The sequence below is a fragment of the Taurulus bubalis genome (assembly GCF_910589615.1).
Source record: "Taurulus bubalis genome assembly, chromosome: 2".
In the NCBI taxonomy this organism is placed as follows: domain Eukaryota; kingdom Metazoa; phylum Chordata; class Actinopteri; order Perciformes; family Cottidae; genus Taurulus; species Taurulus bubalis.
Window position 1 is genome coordinate 19,018,893 of NC_136590.1, and position 24,584 is coordinate 19,043,476.

General features: G+C 43.3%; 1 protein-coding gene across 1 annotated transcript; it reads right to left on the minus strand.

The window, feature by feature from the left end:
- Window positions 1-38: 38 nt before the first annotated feature.
- Window positions 39-24,381, minus strand: nherf1a (NHERF family PDZ scaffold protein 1a). Its single transcript, XM_079233657.1, has 6 exons — window positions 23,796-24,381; window positions 7,511-7,681; window positions 5,054-5,207; window positions 4,849-4,898; window positions 1,961-2,071; window positions 39-1,094 (listed from the first exon to the last, which is right to left on the minus strand). Exons 1-6 carry the CDS (start codon window positions 24,261-24,263, stop codon window positions 951-953), a joined length of 1,098 nt encoding a protein of 365 aa, XP_079089783.1. The 5' UTR covers window positions 24,264-24,381; the 3' UTR covers window positions 39-950.
- Between the last annotated feature and the right edge of the window lie 203 nt (window positions 24,382-24,584).

The window sequence follows — 24,584 nt, forward strand, 5'->3', positions numbered from 1 at the left end:
AGTATATTATGTTCACAAAAGTAATAATAAAGCAGTAGTATGTCAAAATGTTTTATTTGTCAGTGCTCGTCAATGCATTCTACAACAGAGCCAGCATCAGCACACTTTATATTTTCACATGAAAATGTATTGGATACTCAGACCCACTGATGCAGATATGATTAATTCCTGCAAAATCAAAACAATTTACTGAGGAGCTAAATTTCTCGGTCAAAATAAAAATATCCTCTTAAATCATTTAATCAAATATGTACAATTGTCTATTAAGAGCAAAGTGAAAAAAGAATACGTCATTCTGTTGAATCCTATAAGATGCCAAAACCCCTGAAGGGGAGACAGCGGACAGACATGACGGACAGTTTCCAGTACGGCGACCAGAGCTTTCACCACTAACTACACTAACCTCCAGCCGGCTTAAGACTTCATACTGATGATTCAAACAGGGAAACCGGTCGCCATGGAATGGTTATGTTGGCAATAAAAGGCTCCGGAGAGACATTCAGTTGATTGTTCACAGACACTGAGGAGAGGAAATGGATATACTTTCATTTCAGCTGCTGATTGCAGACATCAACAATTGGAAATTTGTCTAACTGTAGATTGAAAAAAATCTCATTTAAAATCTTCCAATAACATTTTCCTCTATTTTCCCATTATTCTATACATGGTCCTTTTCATACAAGAAACTGTACATTGCTATTCTCCTTTTACAGATTCTCCTTAATATATTAACATTCATTCCTGTGTGTGACGTTGACCGTTATGAAAACATGTCAAGTGGCAAAACTAAATTAAAACAAATAAAATCATCGTATAATACTGAAGAACATGATTAAAATGTTCAAAATGAACACTGGGTGTCAAGTGGAAGCCAGATTCAGAGACTGGACACAGGGCAGTACAGAGAAGTCAGGAGGAGATGGATGTGGTGATGATGATGATGATGATGTTTACAAGTTGCCGAACAGTTCGTTCCTCTTGCTCCAATCCATGGTCGGGGCTTTTTTGGCAGCTCGTTTCTGACGGGCTCTTTCTTTGGCCTGGGCCAGTGAGATGCCCAGAGCCAGGCCGCCAGCCGCCGGGGCCCGCGCCGCCTGGAAACACACAAACTTTCAAAATTTAATCCATTAATAAAAAATGTCCAGGTTCATCTCTCCTGATCTAAAGTGTGTGAATCCCTTCTAGCGGTCCTAAACCCCCTCAAGGTCTCATACACACTATTTTGATATCAGTGTCACATTCTCTCCATAGACGTTAGAGAATAAACGAGGGGTTTCCAGCAAATACACCAAACACTTCCTGGTTCCAGCTTCTCAATGGGGAGGATCGACTCTTATTAGTTACCTTCTTATGCAACAGTCAAGGCTTTTGGTTAGAGACGTCTGGTGGTGTTAGATTTAGGCGTGAAGGAATTCTTAGGGACGTTCTTCACGGTTTTCTGACTTTTTAAATTAATCAATGGTTAGTTTAGCAGAACACAACTTGTGCGGGAGATTGGAAGTAGTGCTTGTGCTCGACCCAAGTCCTTCATAATAAAGAAATACTAATTTAGACAAGACATGTGACTGGTGTCACTGTGCTGTAGCCACGTGTTTTGGGTTCGTGCCCACAGGCGAGAGAGAGAGAGAGAGAGAGAGATCTGCATTTCTGCTTCATTATTAATTATGTATATTGGTATTTTAACTAAAATTTTCCATTTTAAAAATCAACTTTTGTTCCATCTCAATTGATTTTTATTCTAATGTTTTTCTTGTCTATATGTAAAGCACTGAGAACTGCCTCTGTGATTAAATTGCGCAGAATAAATAAAGCTGCCTTTCCTTCAATAGAACATAAAGCATTGACATTATTATTGGCAACCAGGAGAATGGTGAGGCGATGGGATAAGGAGGCCATTTGAAATGCATCATCAATGAGTTGTATCAATGACCAACAGAAACCAGATGGTGGCGCTGTGTACCTCTGCAGGAGGGGAGCTGCGGGTCGCTGCTGGCAGGGAGGCGTTGGAGGAGGCGCTAGAGGCCGACGAGCTCACCGACACTTTAGGCTTCACCTCTGCTGCTGCCGCCGCCTGCAAGTAGAATAAAACAAACACTCATATTAATGGAGACTAAAGGGTAAATTCCCCCAATCCCAGAAGAACATATCGGCTGTACTGGGATCAGTTTCAGAGGATCTACAGAAGCAGGTGCTCTTTAAACTCTACACAACAGGTTATTACATATTGAATGACATGTTGACAATGAAAAGGGTTCCATCACATTCACTAATAAACAAAGACTATTCACTGTATTGTCCCGTTAATCTGTATTTAGAAATGGAGCCGGACGACAGTTGGAAACAGCTGTTGATTAAACGATCCACAGACAAGGTCCCAGGAGCGTCCTCATGCACCTGCAGCGCCATTAACCGTGATATTTTAAAAGTAAATAATTAACAAATAACAATATCACAGGGGAATTATCCTTATTATTAGTGTTATTAAGCACCAAAGTGTTCAGGTGGAGGCACATATCTCAGGGGAACGATCTCTCAAAAATTGGACTAATGAAAGTAAAACTCTGCTGGCTGGAGGTTAAAGAACTCGTTTTGGTGTTTCAGTTGTTGTCCAGCAGGAGGCAGCAGTGGGAGTATATATTTACTGGGAGTAACCCTGCCACAGTGCGCCTCAATCATATTCTCATTATTCTAATCTGTACGCTGGTAAAACAGAACACACACGCTCATGTCCACATTCTTCAGCTGCACAAAGTGACCTGATCTTCAGCCGCTGCTCTGGAGGACTCGCTGGATGAATGTGTGTATAAAATTGGCATCAAATTCATAAGCAGCTGCTCTTCTAAAAATAAACTGGGGCTTTGGACAAACGCTACAATACGCTGCATAACACCAGAGCGTCTAATGAGGTCCTCCCGCTGCTTGGAGGCTTCAACACGTGCACACACCAAACACAGCAAAGGAGACGCTGCTCTTTAATGGACTTCGTTCCCACTGAAGGAACCTCAACATTAACACAACTCTATTGTCTAAAATGCTCATGTGTAGTTTATCAACTCAGTCAGCTTCTGTAAATGTGGGTTAATCAGCACACACACACACACACACACACACACACACACACACACACACACACACACACACACACACACACACACACACACACACACACACACACAGCCCTGCTTATGTAATCGCTGGTGAATGAGTGATTGTTGCGCTGCAGTGGAGGAGAATCTGCCCTATGTGTATGTGAACGGCGCTAGTTAGTCACCTCATTAGCATAATCCCCAAATTGCCCTGAGAGTTAAAGCCACTTCAATCCCATGATCCTCTAGGACACAGAGGGGAGAGAGAGAGACACACACTGGTGAGCTCTTGTTGCCATGGTGAAGTCAGCCACAATGTCACCTGAGGGGCCAATCCACTTTCTGTGTGTGTGTGGTAATGGGAAAATATAGTGTTGTAATGTTGTAGATAAATGTTGTAGATGTTGTCAATAGAGCCTGAATTGAACTTTAAATGATCCTCAGAGATGAGGGACCAAATGGCCGAGGCAGGAGATGGGAAAGTACTGGGATCAGAGAGCTTGTTGACCTGTCTTCATTTGTATATGGAGGGGTCGTAAACAGATACGGTGTTGATTGTCAGGACAAAGGGAATGTAAGTTCTGTTTGGCGGGAACAGTGGGGGTTCATGTTTCTCGAACAGACTCAGCTACTCTGGTCTCCTGTCATTGGGGGGTTTGGAGGCGGAGACCTCATGGTGTTATAAAATGGGCTGATGACTGTTGCTCCATTGGAAATCTGGGTTACAAGCTGCGCCAGTAGCCGTGACAGACCTTTCCTTCCTGCAGGAATAAACGGACTTAAGACAACTTTGATTCAGAGACTTCATTCCTTTTTAACAGATATGATACAGGAAAATCTTCCATTACAGTGTGTGTCTGTGTGTGTGTGTCTCGAGTGTTTACTTTTGATAAACTCGGTCTTGCTCTGATTTTACACATCATGATGATAATGATAATTATGATGATACTACTCGAAACTGTAAAAACGGTTTTATTCTGTCTTCTGTGGCTCTGGGGGAGGAGCTTAATTAAGTCTGAAAAAATAAAACTGATGATGTCATAGTGATGAGGTTTTGCGCTACAATCAGGAATGGGTATCGTTAGGATTTTATCGATACTCTTATCTATTCGCTTTTTATTATATAAAAAAAAAAAAAAAAAAAAAAAAAAGACAATTCATTCATTATTCCTGTATATAAACAATTAGTCTTTCCCTCTCTGCCACTGGCCGTTGTCCCTGCAGGTGTGCAGGTGGGCGTGGCAGAGAGGGTCGTCAGGAGAGTGGGGACACCTGTACTCATTAGTGGCCCTCGGGTCTGAGCTGGGTCTTTCTTTCTCCCCCGGGACACCAGTTGGGTGGGTGTTCAAAGATCACGGTTTGTCTCAGAATTTTGCAAGTTCAATAAACCCCTTTTCTGTTAACGCACTCATTGTGTGTGTCAAATGAGCATCCCTGATTACAAATTTAGCACCGAGCATAATGCCCCCTCAGAAGCTAGTTAGTCTTAGTAACAAGCTACTCTGTTTCATCCGTCTGCATGGGATGCTATTTTACTGAACTACCTTGTTGATGTAGAACTGGTCAACTCTACATTAACTGTCAATGAGTTGTCAGTTAACTTTACAGTGCAGTCAGCAAACAGGAAACGCATGAAAGCAGCCAGAGTGCTTCACAACACTGTCCAAACTCCTAATCTGCTACCAGGAATGTCCAGAGAGGATCAGTGGGGCTTTTCCAGGCCACTATCTGTCTCTGTGCGTGCGTACAGATCGGTACTAACCTCCTCCTCCTCCTCCGATGCTCTCTCTGACGCTGGCTCAGGAAGAAGTCCTGCAGGAGAAAAGAAGACACTTCATCTGTATTTACTCCGGTCGGGTTAGAACTAAATGTCTGATCATGATGTTCTTGATCTTTTCACACCGTCATGGTAAACACGCGAGCGGCATCTTGTACCAAACCTGTGTGTGTGTGTGTGTGTGTTTTACCGGTGACGTGTTCCTCGGTGGGCACAACGTTGCATCTCTTAAAGAACTCGTCTGTCTCGGCGTCCACCAGCAGCAGCGTGGTCTCGTCTCCTCCCGCCTTGATGGTCGCGACAACATCGGAGTGCTGCATGCCGATCACGGACATGCCATTGACCTGAGGGAGGAGAGGAGAGTGAGGTGAGCAGAGGAGAGGGAGGAGAGGGAGACATGAGTGGAGAGTTCACTATCTGACTCATGCTACGTTGGATGCGTTTTAGTTTGCAGTGAGCACAAATCCAGAGCGCCAAGTCTTCAATCAACTTGTCAAACACAGATTGTGGAATTGAGGTGTTGCAGTTTAAGTGCAGATTGCTTAGAAAAATCCAAATAAAAAAATGACTAAAAGACTGGGAACGGGAGAGTTGAATGGGGGAGAATACTGCCTGGGACGTGACGTGCAATTTTAATCAAATTCATACTCCTGAAACTTGATGAAACCTGAACACACGTGAAACATTTTTTGGTTCATTAGAAACCCGGGCTCTAACTAACAAGCTAACCAGTGGTGAGGAGTCTCCTGGGAGGCTGAAGAGATGGGCTGAAAGGATTATTCATTTAATAATGTCTCATTCATGTATCTAAAGCAGACCTGGGCATCTTACGGCCGAGACTGGGAGAGCCCGCGGGCCAGATGTGGCCCACGGGCTCTCCCAGTCTGGGCCGCGTGAGGTCAATGAAAAATAAATAAGGTGCACGCCATGAATGCAATACAAACGGCACTGCTTTTACTTTGAAGGCGATTTATTTATGTGTGTGCGCGTGCGCACACTGAAGTGAAAGCGTATTGTTCTGCAGTTTGTGTCCTCAGCGAGCAGCGGGTGCTGCGGCGAGACCCCCGCCTCCCAAGGAGCCTTGCGCTGCAGTCTCCGCCTCCAGATTGAACATTAATTGCGCAAAGCCGCCGCGGATCTGACCTGCGGTCTGATCCACTATGGCAGAGCACTTTAAGTCAGGATCTTCACTCTTCTCTCAAAGAGGAGAACGTTCCTCACATGAGGAGGCCTGCTCAGAAGATGTACAGATCAGATCCTCTCTCACTGATACCTGTCACTTTAAAGTTAATAAATTGCTGGTCTTTAACATGCATATTTAAAAGGTAAGGTTTAAAAAGGTAAGGTAAGGTTTAAAAAAAAATCTTAAAAAATTAAATTACATTTTTTTTAACTTATTTTCATAGCCTTATTGTAACATGTATTCTTACCATTGGCAGCTCAAAACCAAATAATTTACAGTTTTTTAATAAAATAATAACATTCATATTGAGTTAATTGAATTAAGTTCAGACTATTGGTTCGGCCCTCTACAACGGTCCAAATTTCTCATGTGGCCCCTTGGGAAAATTAATTGACCACTCCTGATCTAAAGGTTGAACGCTTCTCAACTAAGCTGAGGGCGGGACATGTTATCACATTAGACTTATTTACAACTGTACTGTACTTAGGCCTTCATTTGTTTTCCATACAAGACAGCCCAAAGGCAGCATTGAAACAATTGTGTTTGCATTCTGTAAATATCAAACCGAAGCTACGCTATCCAAAAACTGATCCTCCACGACAGCCGTTCACATGATAAAAATGACTCGCACGGTTGTAAATACGGCAATCACTGACAATCGGATTTTTCCGAAGGATGATAAAAACCCTGCACATAAACTATATGGTGTCACAGATTTATTCACACAAAGTAAGTGAAGGATGATGTTTTTGTTCGGGTGCCAGATTTCTGTGGCTGCGGAGAAACGGAATGAACGGAATGAGAGCCGACAGGATGGAAACAGTTTGGTAACAGTGTTGTTACAGGGACGCGGTATGCAAGCATACTCCCGGAGAGGGAACTAATCAAGCCTCTTGGGAGATAAGACTGAGGAATTCCTGTGGGGGGGGATCCGAGGTGGGAGTACCCTCAGGAATCTCTCAGCCTGACAGAATCCCACTGTGGGTGTGAACGTGGGACAGGTGGTACGGCCAGATCCCACTCCCAAGACCGCCTCAGATAAATTAATGAAATTCCAAGCGTCCCGTTTCCAGGAGTCGACGTCTAAACCCTCCACGTTTGTCCTTTTTAAAGCTTCTACCTCATTGCCAAAGCAGTACGTAGAGATGTGGTATGATGTACAAAGACCCCCTCCTGCATGTGAGGGGCCCTGCAGGCGGTAATGCAGCCCACAGACGCAGTAAGTGGATTAACTCTGACCCCGCCACGTTCAACGAAGGAGGCCTGCTCGTCACACAAACATGGAGAAAAATAAACGCTCCTTTTTTACACAGGAACACACTTACATGTGCATATTCCATCTAATAATGAAATCATACCTCTCAGGATTCCCGTCTCCCCACTGACACATGCACAGACAAACCGTGTGTGTGTGTGTGTGTGTGTGTGTGTGTGTGTGTGTGTGTGTGTGTGTGTGTGTGTTACCTGGACGAGCTTGTCCCGTGGTTTCACGCCCGCCCTCTGAGCCGGAGAGTCGTCGTCCACCGCCCTGATGAACTGGCCCGGCTTGGACTTCTCACTGTGCAGGTTGAAGCCATAGCCGCTGGTTCCCTTCTTCATGTGGCAGAGACGAGGCCGCAGCCCGCCGAGCTCCTCCTGCACACGACAAATATGGAAGTCAATGAGAAAAAAAATTGGATTGTCCTTTTTTATGATTGTGAATAACTGCAGAGTCAAGTAGAATTAATTTGCCAGAATGCAAAATAGATCAAGTTAAAAGGTGGACTGACTGATAAAAATAAAAAAAATTATAAAAAAAATTCTATAGATAATGTTTATAATGTATTATATATATATATATATATATATATATATATATATATATATATATATATATAATGTTATCGTAAGTTCTCTTGGCCGCGATAATTGTGTTGTGAAAGTCGGACATGGTGACAGCCTTGATTGCATCACAGCACCCTTGGGTGGGCCACATCATCACATTCTAACATCTACACAACACTGGGCTCTGGCTCGGTCAGGTGGTGAAGAACTTTCACTGGGAAAAATAAATAAAAACTACAAACCATTCCAGCATATTGTCACATACAGCAGGTCTAACAGCCGCCATGTTAAATGTCAGATACTCGTGGCTTGAAGGCAGTGTTCCCTATTAGCTGCGTGCGTGGCCGCGCAGGCCAGTCGAAGTGGCCGCGCAATAGATTTTTCAGACCGCACAAAAGATTTTTTTTAAAAGTGTTTCTGAGATAGGAGTGAGCCATTTCCACAATAATAAGATATTTGATGTGACGTGTCGAGTCTTCTCGGCCAATCAGCGTCCCGTTTCTCGACATGCGCTCTCTGTACTTCTGCTAGCGCTCTGCCTCCGTTGGCATCCCCCACCCCCGCTGTCCTCCTCCGGGTGCCAGGAGTGAAGCTCGCCCAGAGCGCCACATGAGCTAGGGCCGGCGCTGTTCAGGCTCCTCTTGGCGGGCCCTGCTCCAGCAGTTATAGGCTACCATGGCGAAAAGAAAGGCAGAGCAGGCGCCCCAGGAAAAGGTCTGCCTAACGTTTAAACATGAGTGGCTAGATGAAATAGTCCAAACTGACACAGGTAGGATAAAACTTTCAGACATATTTAAATATGAAGAATATGAAGTTATTAAATTGTTTATATAGGCTACCTTTAGGAAAAATGACACCATGTCAATTTAATAGGCCTATAATTATTGTTAAGCACTGCATTAGCATTTTTCTTTCAATGAAGTTCCACTTTAAATGTTGTACCTGCTGAGAAATGACGAAACACCTTTGATACTTTTATTTTTTATATATATCATTATCAATCATAACCAGTGAACCAGTCATAACCTCCCCTTATTGAAGTTCAACAAAGATCCTTTAAGTTCAACTAAACTGACTGGTAAAACACCATCATTAAAATGTTCCCAAAGTCCAGCCATTATAAAGGATATTGAATAAATATCAACCTTGTATACATATTGATGCATTTGCTGTCATCTCTTTGAATCCCCTATGGCTAACGCAGGCTTGTGGTTATTTTCGGCAGGTTGCGTGGTTGCGAATTGCTCACAGTGCTGAAATGTGCGCTCAGAAAAAGAAGAAAATTGCTCAGTGCTGAAAAAAATTAGAGGGAACATTGCTTGAAGGGCTTCATATGGTGAAGTGATTCACACAACAACAAACAGCCGTGGGGAGACCGATGACCACGGATGTTTGGGATTGAAAGAAGGACGTGACACATGATGCTTATCTGCCAGTGCCTTTTCCATCCATTTCAGTGCAATTAATCTTAAAATGTCTGCAGGGCGGGGCCCACTTCCATGCCTCTTACGTCAATCTGACATTTCCACACCAACACAATCAACAGAGGTCTGTACACCACGTAGCTTCCCTATTTACACACCCTGTGCATGATGCATACTTAGACAAGTGACATATGCTATTGAGTGAAGCACAACATGACACAAGGTCATAAACATGCATCTTCCTAACTGAATGAATCAGCAGCAGGTGGCTAATCCTGCTGTGTGCCGGGCTAAGAGTCTAATCCATGTGCGGGTGAAGGACCTCGTTTAACCTCTTCACTGCTGCATGAGCTCGTCTTTTATTAGACCACTCCTGGAAATGATTGCTGAATGGGTTCCTATTCCATAAAAAGGGGTCAGCTCCATATAAAGTTTTCCAATACATCCATATCACTTTGTATTCTTCTTTCCTATTGTTGTTGCTGCCAATTGTACTTTAAACATGCACAATCAAGATAATTAGTTAGTGTCACAACTCGGCCCTGAAGTTAGCTGTTAACATTTTAGATGTGGTCCAGCTGGGTTGCAGAACAAAAACCCGACAGTGGATGATAATATAAATATTAAAATATTCTGGGATACTCTGTCATAAATCGAGATAAGTCAGAATTTGGCAAGCCAAAGTCATGGAAGTCTGAAATAAAAGTTTGATTGATTGATTAAGGTCCAGACAGTACAAAACACATTAAATAGAATACATACAAAAGCACAATTAAAATACATAAACCTAATGCTTTATACATTGACAGCTGTACCAATGTCGCCACAGCTGGGACTGATAGTAAGTACATTTTTTTATTTTGACTGTAATTTGACTTCCATATTGAAACTTGCCTGAAAGACAGAACTGTCAACTCATGGAGGGCACAGACTCAACCTCCAAAACCTTGAACAGCGAACATGTGCACAAAGTGGTTTACAGGCGTGAACATCAAAAAGTCACACCTCATTTGCCTGATAAAACCCACATCTATCTGCAGCGCTCCCCGATATCAGCGGCTGTCTGTAAATGATTCCCTGCAAAGTGACCATTTATGTTCAACCGCTACAACCTCAGTCCCCCCCCCCCCCCCACACACACTTGTGCCAACTCTCGGCGTGGACTGTGCGTTGGTCCGAGGGTTTCTATGGAGCTGGGGCGGTTGATGATTGCCGAAACGTTCCAAGGGAGTCAGTGTGATCTCGGAAGGATCTTTGGATAGAGTAATACATTTATGACAAAGCCTGCATAACCGGAGGCTGAGGACGATAAGGATGAGGGAACAGGTGAGGTGCAAAGTGCACCACATGCCAATCCATATCTCATAGAATCTGGAGCACTTACTGCATGCAAGACTTTTCCACGCCCCGTCCTGATATGGCACGGAGCCTGTAAGGAAGCTGCAATAATTCATATTGGTATACCACTGAAGGGCGTAGGTTTCGCTTAAACATTGGGGAGGGATGGGGGGGAGGGAGGGGACATTAAGCGAGGGAGACCTGTAGTGAATGTCTGCATCTGCTTATTGTGGAAATGTTTTGCTTATTTATTTATTTATTCTGTTTGGCTATGTTATTGCTTTCAAATATTAATTAATCCCTGCTGAGTCAACACATGCAGAGGAATGATTTACTTTTACTCCCGTTTTATGTCTTTAGTTTGGGAAGTAACCTATTTAAATGTGCATGCGGCACTTTTATGAATACATTCATTCATTCTAATGAATGTATAAACCCCTGGCCTTTAATAGCTCAAACGTTTAAAACATTCAACACATTTCCCACATATGTAGTCGCTGAGATTTTGCTAATACGGTTGTGATATTTTAAGACTAACTTTGTAATTTAATGATAATCAAGTCATATTTTACAATTAAAAAAAAAAGAATAAAAAAGACATGCCCTACAGTCTGCTGTGCATTACGTTACTGCTCCGTTTCTTCAAACTCAACATGCCAAGAAATGGGGCGATTGTTTTGAGAGTCTAAAGATTTCCTCCGGGCAACAAAAGATCATATTGTTGTTGCTGTTATCTGCATCAGTTATTCATGTTATATGAAACAATTACAATGCTTCTGTAAGTTATTATGGATAAGAATGTGAAAGCCCACGTTATGAATGATGCTTCAAACTGTTCAGGAGGCCGAAGAGCCCCAGTTGAAACGGACAGTGTGAAACATATTTTGCTTGCAAAGTATGCGAGAAAACCCAACAAAATACATTTGTAAATCCTTCTGTGAGTATTCACTAATATTGAGACCGATCTGACCCGATACTGTTTGTACTGCAGCATCAAACTGTGTATATTTGTGGCTGCATGTGCAGAGGGCTACGGAATCAAGTCAAGGAATCAAGGAGTTATGTTTGATCCTGATGTGTCCTTTACATTAGCAGAAGAATAACTTGAAATATGAGCAACACTTTCTCTGAATCACAGCTAGTCATCAAAAGGGATGTGACGAATCAAACAACACAGCAAATGACATTAGTGGTGTGTCACTTCAGCGTCCCACTTTGTGACTCCAGCATTCGCTTCGTTTGGCCTCTAGCTCAAACTGACGTAATCACAGATGTCCCCAGGTCTTACCCATCCCCATAAATCGTTATCACTCGAACTCTATGCGTGGTGCATTTCAAGAGACATTCAAGAACTGCTTTCAGATGTTTTTTCAGGGCTTCCCGTCATGCACAGGAAAACCACAGTGTCAGCAGAGCCGAACACAGAAAAACAGCTTCAGTGATACAAGTGCTGTATGATAACGATACCGCTGGGTAAAGTCCCACCGAGTATCTCCAACATGCTGGCATCAAAACAATGTTTGTTGCCACAACAACCATCCGCCGCTGAAGGTAGCCGTCAGAGGTGAAGCTCATCTGAAATGTCTCGACAGCGTGTGTGGCATGCGACTGGCCAACTATAACAACATAATTCAGCCGCATGTTCAAATTCATAGCGTCGTTATGCCGCTTGGCATGCGGCGCCTCGTCACACACACACGCTGTTGGAACATACCGTGTCTATATGTCAACAAGTGCCATGAAAAGATGGAAAACCTGCACTGCTTACCAGCTCAAGAGGTTTCAGGAGCTCAGTTTTCATAAAAATAGTAACTTAAATTATTTAACTTAGTATAGAATAATAAGTCGAAAAGTGTGAAAACTAAAAAGCCTCCTTATATACTGTATGCATGTCGTTTTGGGGGGGTTGTGCACTAATGTTGGTTCATCTGGCGCTGAAAACAGGCACCCAACAAATGCACCATTTCCTCCCATTTGGAAAACAATGTTTCATGAAAAAATGTAAACAATGAAAAAAAAAAAAAAACAGTGTCTAGCCTTTAAAACTATTTTTTTTTATGTTATGCATTTGTGAGCCGTTAAGGATGAATGTCTTCAGTAGGAACCAACGGGCCTGGGTCCAAGTGCCACAGACAGGAGGAAGTCAGAAAATACTGAGACGGAGAAACACATTGTTGGTTTTGGTCTTTTTTTATAGGATTTGTTGACAAGAAGAAAACTAAAGAATAGCACCAGCCTCTTACATTTATACTTTGCCCTGGACCAACAGGCTGATACATTTGGAAAGGGAGCAATCACTTGCCTAACATATAGCCTCTTTAAGTGCGATGGTATAAGAGTCAGCAGGCAGATACTGAACCTAAGCCTGATGAATATCGGAGGTTAATGGTTTTACAGCTCGCTGTAGTTAAACATCACATCCTGCACTCCGACCCGGTGTCACATAATGAGGACCTTGAACCGAGGGCGAAACCCTAAGCGGTGTGCCATTTGAAACCTTTATGACGATCTCCGGGCACAACTCCACAGAGAAAAGGCTGCATCTCAAACATGTTCTCACAAAGCACGGGAGGACTGAATTTGGAGCCATTTCTGTAGAACCACGAAGGCTGCATGCAAACAGGTTGCACTCTTGAACCTTGGATCCCCATCTCGCAGAGAGTCTTAAACTCATTAACTCAAAATGATCCCAGGGATTGCTACAGTCCAAGCAATGGGCTTGTGCAACAAACATAAAAAAAGAGGAAAAAAACCTAGGAGCCAACTTTGGCAGGGTATTTTACCTCTGGATTATTTTGCGTTAGCACCTCTATGCTACACAAGCTACTCGAGATATCCTGAATGTAAACACGTGCAGCTCAGGTTGGAAAAAAAATAGTTATTGACAACAAGGTCTGATTTTCGGAAAGAAACATGGTGTTTACTGCTAAAATTAAGTTGTTGGCTTATATAATTGACACAAACTACACAGAACTGCCAACTCCATGAGGCATTGTTGTTATCAATAACCTGACGGAGACAAAAACCAAACAAACAATGTGGCTTCTGCACTATAGCAACTCGCTGCAAGGACAGGAAGTGGTTTCCTCATTGGTTCCACCCCAACAGCTCTCTCTGTGTGTGTGTGTGTGTGTGTGTGTGTGTGTGTGTGTGTGTGTGTGTGTGTGTGTGTGTGTGTGTGTGTGTGTGAGTGAGAGACAGGAATGGCCTCTGAAAGGACATCTGAAAAATGTGTTCAGAAACCACTCAAGGATGTGTTCTAATAACTACAGAGAACAAGTTAGCACTAAATATGATGCTGGTGAGAAAAGAAAAAAACGTTAGCATTTGTTGGACTTTAGCCATGTGCCATTGTTTTGTTGTTACTGTGTATCGTTTGTGCTCCACGCTGTGGGATAATGGTCCTGGGCTCAGATATTAACCTCTTAACATTCCTGTAAAATTTGACGAAAAACGCCTATCCAGGTATACCCAAAGTAAATCACAAGTTGTACTTGGACTATTAGGAGTAAATACATGGTCTTGGTCTCTTTTGAAAAGGTAACACTGATGCTTTTTTCCCCTCAATAGTCAGAATCACTTTAAGTGCTGCTGACACTAAGTGATCAGTTTAAACACACTAAAGTATAAGGTTTTTATTTCCGCCTGAACATTTCTTTGCAAATAGATGCCTGTAGATGACTATAAATGGGATGTATGGACTGGAAAACACAACGGGACAATAGCCTTTTCTAGTCTAAGTAAAAAGCAGATAACAATATCACAGAAAATTTATATTTTACACATGTTTTTCTAATGAAATGTCTAGACGTTTTTCCATTTTGAGACTGAAAATATTCATGATAGATATATATCTATATATCTATCTATCTATCTATCTATTAAAAAGGCTTATAGTCTTGCAAACCTATAGAGGTCATATTTACTACCAGTATTGCTGACACAGAGAAAATGAAGTATAAATGCATTTTCATGCTAATTCAATGCCAAACTGAGGCTCAGTGAGCAGCTGTGTGTTCTGGTGAAGTCGAAGCTGTTGGAATCAGCTCCACTGCCACTTCCTGCTATTCGTTTTTTTTAGGCTATTTCATTGGCTGTACGAAACGCCTGTCATCCGAGCTGTATGAGGTGACTTGCTTTTTTTCTAAAAACAAAATCGTTTTTCTTTCATATCTTCCAGCTGATATGAAATGATGGAACACCAGCTCGTGGATATTTATGGATGTAATCACGTGTTTTGGACTAAATCTTTTATGGGATTTATTTTTATTGGACCTTTACGACGTAACAACGCCGTTGTTGTTGGAATGTAATGGATTTATGGATAAATATGAGGCGTCATCGGTGAGTTGCCTCGCTTTTGCTATCGTTTGTTTGTTTGTTGTTGTCTGACAAAAGTCTCGTTTGTAGCTGCTGTGGTGGTCTGATCTTGAAACGGATTGCACAGCTGGAATCACAAGATTGGTAGGTTTCCAGAAACATATGGCACTCGTGCCGAACTTGTACCGAACTATAAATAGGGGGTACAGTGTACACTAGAATGTCCAGTAAAGGACGCCCGCGGGATGGCAGAACGTTAACAGGATAAAGACCGGAGTGAGGACCTCAGAGATTTCTCAGAGGCGTTTGGTGTAGAATCGTGCTTTAGCCACATTAAAAAGGAGTCATTTGAGGTGGTTTGGTGAATGCCTGGGGAAGTGTAGCGGGCACATCTTTATAAAATAAGACTCTGGTCCCGCAGGTGTCCCCGTTGAAACATGAGATATTAACACAGCAAGATGTTACAGGAACTATTTTTTAAAACTTTTAATTAAATAAATGCCGGTAACATCCACAACTAGTACATACATACGACAAATGTTTTTTCCAGAACAGTACTAAAGTTGTCTTCTTCAGTATCGGAATTGAACAGCCTGAAGGTTTGTAATTACTTCGTCACACATTTTCTAGACGAAAATATAGGAACCTACCAGAAAAAGTAATTGATCACTATCGCCATCGTCCTCCTGTGCACTAAAACCATTGAAGTCCTCTTCTTTAGTGTCGGAATAAAACAGCCTCAGAATTGCTTCGTTGCACTCAGTCTCTCTTTCGTTTGCGCTCTCAATGTCACTTTCCTCCCGAGGCAAATCTGCTTGCGCTGTCCTCCCCGTCACGCAGCAGTCCAGCCTTTCAGAACCCGTTGGTGATGGTGGATTCTTTGACACTGCTCCACGCTGTTAGGATCCACTGGCAGACTTGAGAAAAAGTTGTTCTTCGCATGCGGCCAGTTTTTGTAAAGGATTTCTCGCCGCTCGTCGGAGGAAGTGACGTTGTGTTGTTGATGTTATGCTAGAGTGGGGCTGCTAGTTGAGCTGGTTAGCTGTTACGCCGGAGCTACTGTTAGCGAAGAGCCTGTTGCGAACTCTGTGAACACTCGTGCAATAAACCTGCAAGTTAACGCAACCAACGTCTGCGAGTCGTTCCTGCGGACGTTACACTACGCCGTAGTCTTCAACAAATCAGATCTTTAGTTTGACAAACTGGGCGGATTATTTGACGTGCAGGGCCTGCGAGGTGGCGTAGATGTATGATTGGTCAGCGGGCCAGTGTGACCATTAACATGAGCTGTGATTGGTCAAAGGGGCACAAAGCTACTAGAAACTTCTAGTTGCTACCTAGAACCTACCTTGCTGATGGATTTTACTGATGACGCCTTTCGCACAGAGGATTACGGGCATGTGGTGAGTTAAATGCTGGCTGTGTTACTTAAAAAAATAAATAATCTGCAGTCGTATTTAATCATACGCAGCGCTTTTGTTGCTGCTGGTCAGACAGCTGGAGATGTCTGTGTGTCTGTGTGCAGCACTGCAGTGTTTTAATGTTGTTGGCTTGTTTTGTTATTACTAAATGTGACTTGTTGCTTGGTGGTTATTTGGACAACATGGGTGCGCTGCGTCATGCAACAGTGGCTTTAGGGATTAACATAGCCCGATGATTCTAGCCACGGGTGGTGCTTGTTGGAGGTTCTGCTGGAGATGCAGATGGGGGTGCTGCATCTGAGAAGGCAGATGGCGCTCGAGAGGCGGAGGGTGCGCTGTTCACGGGGGCTCGCACGGCGCGTTTTGTGACTTTACAGTTGCTAATATGGGGAAATACAAAATGGTAAACCATATGTGTCTTGGTGCTTATAAGGTTAAAACAGCTCCGCAGGTCGGTCCACAGCGTGTGACCTCCATGCCTGTAATAGTGCAAAGAAATTTACATAGTACGTAGAGCCGCCATTCTAAAGATTGGTAACACTTGGAAAAATGTTGCATATGTAGATTACATTTTCTTTACAAAAAAATACATGGAAAAAAAGTGTTACTTGCATTTTTTCTTTTATGATTTATGACATTGTAACTGTGTTACACTGCAAAATAAATACATTTTTGAGTCCTTTACTTCTAGTCATGATTGTGCCGTTTCCATAGAGGTGGAATCCCTCTATAGAGTATAGAATACAAGTGTGTGTGTGTGCGCGCGCACACACAGACACACACACAGACACAGACACACACACACACACACACACACACACACACACACACACACACACACACACACACACACACACACACACACCTCGGCTTGGGGCTCAGTGGGTTAACTGTCAGAAGATATTGTATTTTTATGCGACCCCCCCCCCGCCCTCCCCCTCCTCCTCTTTATGCTCGTCTCAATTCGTTTTGGTGATGTCGAATTCCCCATTTAGCAACTGCTGACTGATTCGAGTTGAAAGCTGGCGGAGCCCGAAGCTGGAGGCATACAGTCACAACACAGTAGGATTGCGTTCCGATTTTCAGAGCATTAGTTACTTCAAAGACGTCCTAATTGCTTGCACCAAATGTAATTATAATCCCTGTCATGCCAAAGATTCAATCATGATAGATCCGCAGACTTTTCTTTGGACGGCTTAACGTCAAGGTTCAGGCCGAGCCGGAGGGAAGAGCACGATCACAGCAGTGACGGCACAAAGTCTCCTGTCGCCTTGGCGGCATGTCCTTGGATGGCCTCAATCTCAATGAGGGAACGGCTACACTGCATTTACTCTATTGCTCAGAATAAAAAGGACTGTATGGGAAGCTCGGCCAACCAACAGGCTATTCTGTATCCATGTTTATTTAGACTTTGACAAAGAAAACAGTGGGGAAGCGAGGAGCTTGGTCCGGTGACGCAAACAGCTCTTTCGTGGCGTTTGTTTTGGATGGCAGCCCATGTAAAGAAGCATCTGATGGAAAGCTGCCCCAGCGGGAAATGTCTCCAAGATTTGTCCAGCGTAAGACAACAGGTTGTATTTGATTCCAAAACATGAGCATATACTACCTACACTCAATATATATATATATTTTTTAAATCACACACTTCTGTAAAGATGTTTCGGATGTTGGGAATCTTTAAAAAGAATAAAGGCCAATTTGTGACTGTTGGGAGTGACAAATATAGATCTAAATACAATAAATGATATCAATGCTATGTAATAACACATTTGATCAATTTAAAATAAATGGTTAGACTTGAAAGTCTCCAATTACAGGTATAACGTAACTCCAGATAGACTCATAGGTTTATCAACTGCAGGGCGTGCCCCATGCGTCACTTCACTTAAAAAAAATTAAAAAAAGAAAGATACAAATCCTGTATAATAATTTTGACTGAGCATTTGCCAGCAGCACTTTTCATTTCCATTCTGTCAGTAGAGAAGGTACCAGGCAAGCTTCCATCAATGGTACGGGAATCTCTTGAAGCGAGCCCATTCTACTATATGTAGGGTTCCAGGAGCCTCGGACACAGGCGCTAATGGTGTCTAATGGTGCCTAGCAAATGCTAGGTTTGCACTCATATGGAGATTTTCACAAAAATAACAGACTGACGTGGGAAAGACTACAAGAACAGGCGGCAACAAATTGGTATTTCAATTAATCTACCAATTTTCTGTGAAAGTAAACAAAGAGTATAAGACGTCCTTAACTGCAAAATACACCTGCAGCTCCTAACCAGCTAATGAGTGGACTGAGGTGAGATAGTATTTGGCAATATTTATACATTAGTATTAAGTAAATTAAACATATATACACACACACCAGGGTTTCCCCTACAGTTATAATAGGGGGGCGGGGCGCCCCCCTGAAGAACCCACCCCCCATAATTTTCTTGATAGCGCCAGATCACAAGTCGTCATTTAAGTTTCTCTTTCCTATAGAACAGGTCTACACCTTGTTCTGTTATTAAACAAACTAAAAGGCCGTATTTTATTGATCTTATCCACACGACAGCTTGTCATTTCGGTCTCTACTGGTCGCGTTAACACTTCTCCTCTGCTCTGCATCGCTCACAGCGGAGTTCCGCCACGATCCGCAGGCGCGCGCGCGCGCACACACACACACACACACACACACACACACACACACACACACACACACACACACACACACACACACACACACACACACACAGAGCGTCGAAAAATATGTCGCGTGAAAAGCAGACCGCTATATCTGCGTTTTAAACGCTCCCAGGGTGAAGATGGCAACAGCAGCTCTCATGTGAGGAGCAGCAGAGCTGCTCCTCACACCGGAGCAGCTCTCCTGCAGGTGAAAAATCGCGTGAGTCATTGTGTCAGCCAATCAGCGTTGAGAAGCTCCGCCCATCACCACGGCCGTCTTGCCGTTGCTGAATCAAACTACGAATAATATTATGAACCCAAACACGATGGAGTTTGATGTTCCGACGTATGTGGTATTTACACAAAAAGTATAAAGCAGAACTAGTGGTTATTTCCATGGCGGAAGCGGTATCCGTTTTATGGAGATAAGCCAGGGAGACCGTGGTTCCTGGAGGAGTCGGTGAAATTCACCGAGCTGTGTGCGGCTACGGATGGTGTTATGAACCCAAACACAAGGGCGTTTCATGTTCCGACATTTTTGGGACTTTGACGCGGCACGAATATTCGCGCCGCCTTTGGTGTGAACGCAGCATTAGACATGGTGGACCGCTCCGGACTGGATTTTGCTCTGCCAGATTAAAAACAGTGGTACTGACTTTACCTGATGATATAACCAATATGTACTTCTGTAAGACTAGGGATGTGTAAATGTGTCATTTGCTGTGGTTGTTTATTTTATTTTTTTTATTTACTTTTTCTCATTCCCTCTTTCTTTCTATATTTCTTTTGTATCCTTAAAGTTTTAAAATAAAAATACAAAAAACACGCTTACTCTGGCCAACCAACAGTCCAAAATAAGCCTGTCTCCAGTCATTGTGCGGTTAAATTGTAACTACAAACGGAGCAACCGGCGGCTCCACCGAGTGGCATGAAAGTAATCTCGAATCGTGGCTTTCACTCCTCTTAAATCAATCAAAGTGGCAGATTAATTGCCCTTTCTCTGGCTCATGTGAGCTGAGAGATAAAGGACGTAGCACAATGTGCAGGAAGAAATGATCGGCTGGCAAGATGAGAAGCTGCTGCCTCGAGGACTTCAATCCGAGTCGGAGGTTCAAGGGTCTCCAGGTATGCTGCAACTGGAAACAGGGAGTAAGTTGCTCGGGGCAAATATAATGAGTCGGGTGCGAAGTGGCATTTCGATTTTTGGTCAAGTACCTCATTATATTACATCTCGCTTCAACACTTCAAACACCCACTCGTTTACGACCTCATTATTTCACCGTTTGTTTGACATTTTCACATCTACAAGTACAGAACAAATTGCTGTTTAATCTGGTGACCGCTCCTGCACCCACACCCCCTCCCCTCCCACTTCACTCCAGTCCTATAACAGTGTGTGTGTGTGTGTTAAGTGAGGGTGTAGGTATTTCAGGGTCAGCATGGCCTCCTTGTTGAGGCGTGAGAGACCTCTCTCCTTTCCTCCCCTGGCCTGCGAGCCTTTCTCCACATGCAAACACGGCAGACAAAGCCTCTTTCTGCTGCCGGGCATTACTATGGCGACCGACAGAAGGCCCTCGGTGTGGTGGAGGACCGAGTCGCTGGAGGCCAGGATGTTACCATAATATGATGACATGCTCATTCAGCTCATGCCTTTATCTTCCGGCAAAAAAGAAAAGCAATCTTTGTGGTATTAGATATCCAAGTCTTTGCCTAGACCATCACCGGGAGGATCATTGCTTAATTTAGTGTGTGAATAAATTAAAAAAACATTTGGTGACCGAGCCCTGGACTGCAATACCAAGTCAAACCAAAAGGCAGTCACGTGAAAGGGGCTATTGTTTGAGGCGCAACGGTGATTGTGCTCGGGGAGCTAGATCCGCATCATCACTGCATCATCACTGGCCAGCCGACTCAAGTGTATCCCCCTGGGAGGCCTGGTACCAGAGGCCAGCATAGAACCATCAGTCAGGCTCTGCCAAGATTCCCATCAGGCAGGAATGTGGCTGGAGGTTTGCAGCATCCCAGCCAGCCTGGGCTATTCACTTCACCGGAGGATTAGTGACGGGCCGTGAGCCGCCTGCATAGAGCGAGACGGAGATCTAGATTTCCCCTTTATAACCGCGGAACAGGGGCCAAACTTTCAGAGACCCATGCGGTAAAGGCAGGGTGTGGATTTCGAGTCGTATGAGTTGGATTCGAGTCAGAGAAGCAACAAAAGCTGCCAACTTTATTTCGAGTTTGAGGCCGCACAAAAGGTTGCGGCTAACGTTAGCTTGCTGTTACCTAGGAGATAGCATAAGATCAATGATCTTCTTAATTAGATCTTTGCATCAAAGCTTTGGTTGCTTTGCTAACGGCTAACATTACTAGCTCTGCCCCTGCCAATTTCAACATGGTCTGTTGTAGACGATGTAGCATTATCAGGGACATTTTCTACCGTCCCCGGGACAACAGGACGCTGTTAGGCTTGATATTATATAATATTTATCAGGACATCCACATCAATGCTTTTCTAGTCGCCATTCTCCGATAATGTTTAATTGTAAACAACCAACCAGAGTTTCAATTGACAGGACGGTGGCAGCATCTCTATGTTCCTTCACATTATGATGCGTTCAGTCTCTGTTCAGGCAAAGTTGATTTATTCAAAAGTAATCTTGTAAAATTTGTTTTGGTGAGAAACTTGAATCAACCCAGTTGTTTGAAGTTGTTTTCAAAACAACATACAGTAAATAGATTAGATGAGGGAATTACAAATTATGTTTACACTAAACTCCAAGCAGCTTAATACATAATCAATACTAATAATGACAAGGATTGTTTTATTCTGTAAAAATACAATTTTTTATTTCCTCATCATTTAAATTGTGTGTTTTTAAATGAAAAAAAAAAACACTCTAAATTACTATAACAAAGTAAAAGGATAACAGTTAGAACTTTCGATGGTTTACACTTACTTCGTTGTGGTTGTAATTATTTTTGGGACAGCTGCTATAGTCAAACAAAATTATCTGTACAATCTGCATTTAGTATCAACGGAAGAAAAAAAAAAACATGATCGGGGATCTCTATATTTGCTCCCTTTTTTCTTTTGTGCTTATCCGATCCGTGAGTTTTATGATCCATGAGTTTTATGACCTGTTGCACCACTATAACCGGCATGCTGTTTTGACGCTCACCCTTGACTCCTTACTCTAAAATTAAAAAAACAATTCCTATTCAAAAGGGTACCACACAGATAAACGGCTCCATTGTTAAGCTTTTTTATACGGCCGTTACACCACATGTAAAATCAGGGCCTAGACTTCGCACCGGCAGTTAGAACGGCAACTAAATCTTGCCATGTTTACGACCACTTCAGAGAGTACAGTGTTTCCTAGCTGACAACAAAAGCCTGGTCCTTTAAAAAAGGCAGGATAATGATAATCCCACGAAAGAAACACATGTCACAGTCCCAGACAAGAGCATCAGACCTTCAATATTGTTTGCCAATTGTTCTTTTTGTGAGTGCCATCAACAAAGCGCCTTCTTAAAATAATATATATATATATATATATATATATATATATATATATATATATATATATATATATATATAAAAAGTGTGGAAACTGTGGTGCAATCTCCATCTTACCTGTCGTGCAATTAAAGCTCTATTTTTAACACCCATTATGTCTACTCATATCTCTCAAAATCCCCATCAGGTAATAACAATAGTAGAGTAGAAAATGATGTCGTCAGTGACATGAATCATAGCGACAAAGCCTCTGGTCCGACGAGCAAAACCTGCCGGGGAATTCAAGACGGGAAGCAGAGAAACAGTCAGGCGCATGACAAAGACTCTATTCAATAGGAATGAGTAGAGGTGTCACCTCACAGTCTCAGCAGATCACTGCAGTGGCTACTTGGGGCTGGCCTCAGATCAGATGGGAAGATATAAGCCAGGAGCACTGCTGTTTTTTGGGCTGATGAATATATGGCGAGTAAATCGGACTCCCATAAAAAGCAATCATTTGGAAGGAGTTGTGTTTTAATGACCTCTGGCCGACCACAAACTGAGGCCCATGCTTATGTAACATATAGCCGGATGATGTAAATTCGTCAAAACGTCAGAGGCAAACACTGTCACCATGGCAGCTATGGCTTTAACGCTCTGCATGCACTAGGGGATTGTAAAATTGTAAATGATAGCGCAAATTAATGATCGCCAATGCTTTATGGCAATATAGTTTTAATGTGATTTTGGCATTAATGAGATTGATTTCCTTTATGCATGAAGTGCCTAGTTTGTCAACAAAACAAACTAAGGAACTGATTGTGGATCAAATAAATAAATAATTATGCAACATAGAAAGTAGGTGGACCTTGTCGAGTTGAGGTTGATTTGTAACACACGCACTGATCCAAAAGGCCAAGAATACTTTTTCCTTGGTAAAGTTTCTCAATTGATTTTCAGTAGATGTACAACATTGTGACACTGTACAGTGATATACTGGTTAAATATTACATAATAGAAGAGTTCGCCCATAACGCCCGCTCCTATTCACAGGTCAAGAGGTCAACAACTGAGCTTTTCGACCGAGATTTCTCTTACGTTTGGTCGAGATGACACTACATAATTTATATAATAATAATAATAATAATAATAATAATAATAATAATAACTTAATACAACCCAATATAATGTGGCGTTTAGGGGCCCGTGAATTCAGTGAGCCGTGACTTCAATGGAGTGAGTTGCTGTGCTTTGCTGTACCTTGGTGCTGGAGCCGACACTCAGCCTCTCCGACCTCTCCGAGGCAGCGTCCCCGTTCTCAGGCGGGGCCGGCGTGGACTCCCTCGAGGTGCCGTTGCTCTGCGCGTCCACGCGGTCGGAGTCGCTGTCCCCCGGCAGGGGAATCCCCTCGGTGACGAATTCCCTCCGGCACTTCAGGTTGTGTTTCTCCAGCAGCGCGGCCGTTTCGGGGTCGACGACGATAAGCTCCAGAGCCCCGTCGGCGGTCCGTATCCTGGCCACGACTTGCTGGTGGCTCTCGCCCTCCACGCTCTCCCCGTTCACAAACGCCAGGCGGTCGCCCGCGAGAAGCCCGGCTTCGGAGGCGGGGGTGTCCGACTCCACGAGCCGGATGAACTGCCCGGTCTTGCCCTTCTCTCCGTGCAGGTGGAACCCGTAGCCGCTGGCTCCTTTCTTCAGGTGGCACAGCTTGGGTCGGAGGTTTGACATGTTCTTGCTTTTCTCACGAATGAAAACTTTTTTTCTCTATTTTTTTTTCTATGCGAAACCACTTCAGAGCCGTCAAACAGGGAGTCGCACAACAACCATACAACCAAAAGCTGACACCTGTTGCGCACAGACTTCGCTCGGCTTCACTTCCGCTGAACTGAGTCGCAGTAAACTTTCCGCTTCGCTTTCACTCCGCTCGGTTCACTGAACCTCCCCTTTGAACTGCGATGTTGCAATCTTCCTTTTTTCCACCTGCAATCGGACACCGTCTCGTGCCAGTGTCAAACTAAAGCATAAGATTAACGCGCGTCATCGGGTTTT

What these genes read in the sequence shown, in the direction of transcription:
- nherf1a (XM_079233657.1), bottom strand. Translation starts at nt 24,263, where the DNA reads ATGTCAAACCTCCGACCCAAGCTGTGCCACCTGAAGAAAGGAGCCAGC. An exon ending in CACGGGACAAGCTCGTCCAG is followed by an intron (nt 5,208 to 7,510) that starts GTAACACACACA and finishes CTCCTCCCTCAG; the next exon opens with GTCAATGGCATGTCCGTGAT. An exon ending in CACCGAGGAACACGTCACCG is followed by an intron (nt 4,899 to 5,053) that starts GTAAAACACACA and finishes TTTCTCCTGCAG; the next exon opens with GACTTCTTCCTGAGCCAGCG.